The 2,248-nt window shown below is 42.5% G+C and overlaps 1 protein-coding gene across 1 annotated transcript in view; it reads right to left on the reverse strand.

Annotated features, from left to right (window-relative positions):
* LOC102207305 (suppressor of tumorigenicity 14 protein homolog) overlaps positions 1-2,245 on the reverse strand; it is a gene marked incomplete at its 5' end in the record, with an annotated part of 5,345 nt that extends 3,100 nt beyond the window's left edge. The window contains 5 exons of the mRNA XM_013908094.1: positions 436-533; positions 759-930; positions 1,014-1,139; positions 1,285-1,398; positions 2,149-2,245. Of these exons, the coding sequence (XP_013763548.1) occupies positions 436-533; positions 759-930; positions 1,014-1,139; positions 1,285-1,398; positions 2,149-2,245 (607 nt within the window). The remainder of the gene's footprint in view (positions 1-435; positions 534-758; positions 931-1,013; positions 1,140-1,284; positions 1,399-2,148) is intronic.
* Positions 2,246-2,248: the final 3 nt, after the last annotated feature.

Genomic DNA, 2,248 nt, shown 5'->3' on the forward strand with positions numbered 1-2,248 from the left:
GATACTGAAACAGCCGGTCTGTAATCATGCTTCTGTGATATATAAGAAGTTATTAGGTTCTGAACTGCAAAGAAACAGTTGAGTGCATCTCATAGTTTTCGATCACTCTACACGTGTCCCCCACTTATACCCATGCCTCTACAAAGTGTATGCAATCTACTTGAAGGAGTGTCCTTTATTTTTACAGCGGTGAAAAAGTCACAGTGACTCAAATGTGGTGAACAGCACTGGTGGTGAGCAAAGATTGATTCAGTATCAGTAAGGCTCTCATGTTTTCAGTGCACTCTAAGCTGACAGATGACGGCACAACCACAGTCCCAGTCGTTTCTACCTAAAGTTCATCTCTGACACAGTGTTCACAATCTAAACAGGGATTCACAGTACAAAGTGCCACGGATGATGAGTGCTCCACAGGCGGCTGGTCTTGCTGCTCACTTGTAATGACATATTCACACTTTGAAAGTCTGAATTCAGCCTCTAAGGAGAAAATGTCTCTGTTATAGTTGGAGATTGAATTCTCATCAACGGTGATGCTTAACAGAGAATTTTGGTCTGAAACAAAAGCTGATGTCTGCACAAGTCTGACGTCCACATTGGAAATAGAGAGCACTCAGTGTAAGTGGTGAGAACAGGAGAGAGAGATGGGCAAAATTAAAATAAGGTTTTTGGTTTTTCTGAGGTCTGTTTCTGGAACTTTTTAATCACACTTCATATCAGTAAACACTCAGCCCCGTCATTTCAGATAGAGGAGCTCCTACTTGTCTTGGACGCAGTGAGCGGCGGTCAGCAGCCAGCGGTTGCTCAGCACAGAGGCTCCACACACATGTCCCATTCCCTTGAAGTGGAGGCTGACCTGCCAGGGCCACTCGCCCTCCCGAGACGCTTGTCCTCCCACGATGCGAGAGCTGCGGTACGGCCTTATCCCGCACTCTGAAAGCACACATACGTGCAGGCGTTACCGCCACTAAACTCCATACCACAACCATCTATAGGCAAGTGTGTGGTTAACTTACCACAGTTATCCTCATCAGAGTCGTCGGTACAGTCCTGCACTCCATCACACTCTGGGTTCATTTTACTGATGCAGAGTTTGTTTTTGCATTGGAAGGTGAACTCTGAGCATGTCTGCAGCACCAAAGCTGAAAGACGAGAGACACGTGCAGTATCAGTGAGCAACTCTGACCCACAGGTATCCTTTACCTTTACCTCAAAATGCTGTTTGATTAAAGATTTTCATCAAAACCATACATTTTCAGGAGTTCTTATTTGAACTTTACTTCTTACATTTTTCACATTTGGACTCATCAGACGCATCACCGCACTCATCTTTTCCATTGCACTTCAAATTCTCTGCAATACAGCGGCCATTTTTGCAGGAAAACTGCCCTTTGCATGTTTCTGTAAAACAAGAGAAAAATCACTTATTTACTACCCTCTACTCGAGTGTTTAATTTGACCTGTTGCTATTTTAATTCCAGAGCTCTTTTAAAGGAGTCAGTTTCAACACAAACAAACACAGGCTAGTCTTCCACCTTTCTTCCACATACACTGCCTCTGCATGTCAACAGATTCTTATGGAAATGTGATTGCACAACCCTCTGGTCTGATTTGCCTGCTGGGCTTCCTACATTCCTCAACAAAACTGGCTTTACCGGCAGAACAACCTCTTGCATTATCTGCCACCTTGCATTTATAGTCCAGTTTTTATTACAGTACTGTTTATGCACATATTACTTTAAAATGTATGGAGAAAAGTGATAAAATTTGCCTGTTGCTTTGGCGAAGTTTCAACTAATTCTTTGTATCAGTACTTATTGAAAAAAGGAAACCTATTTGGCTCTTATTATTTCCCTCAACTTGAATGTCTTTATACATTTTTTTAATGCAGACCCTCAGTTTATTCTCCTTTTTTAATCTCCTCAGGTTTCTTCTGATTGGCTGCCCCTCCCAAATATAAAGGATTTGATTGGCAGGCAGGTGGGGCTAGTGCAAATGCAGTCAGACCTACTTATCTAACAAGAGCATATTTGGGATATCCTCTGTCACTGACAACACTGCCTGAGTTTTTAGTGCAATAAACTTTAAGCGATGTTTAAAATAAACATCAACTGCTGAAATAGCTCCAGTTTATTGTTTCGCTGCACTCACCACAGTTTTCTTCGTCCGTGTTGTCTCCACAGTCGTCCACACCATCACACAGCCAAAATTTTGGTTTACAGTGACCATTTTTACACTGTATCTGAGACGC

The sequence above is a fragment of the Pundamilia nyererei genome, unplaced genomic scaffold (assembly GCF_000239375.1).
Source record: "Pundamilia nyererei isolate P.nyererei 1_Seehausen unplaced genomic scaffold, PunNye1.0 scaffold01149, whole genome shotgun sequence".
NCBI classification, from domain to species: Eukaryota; Metazoa; Chordata; class Actinopteri; order Cichliformes; family Cichlidae; genus Pundamilia; species Pundamilia nyererei.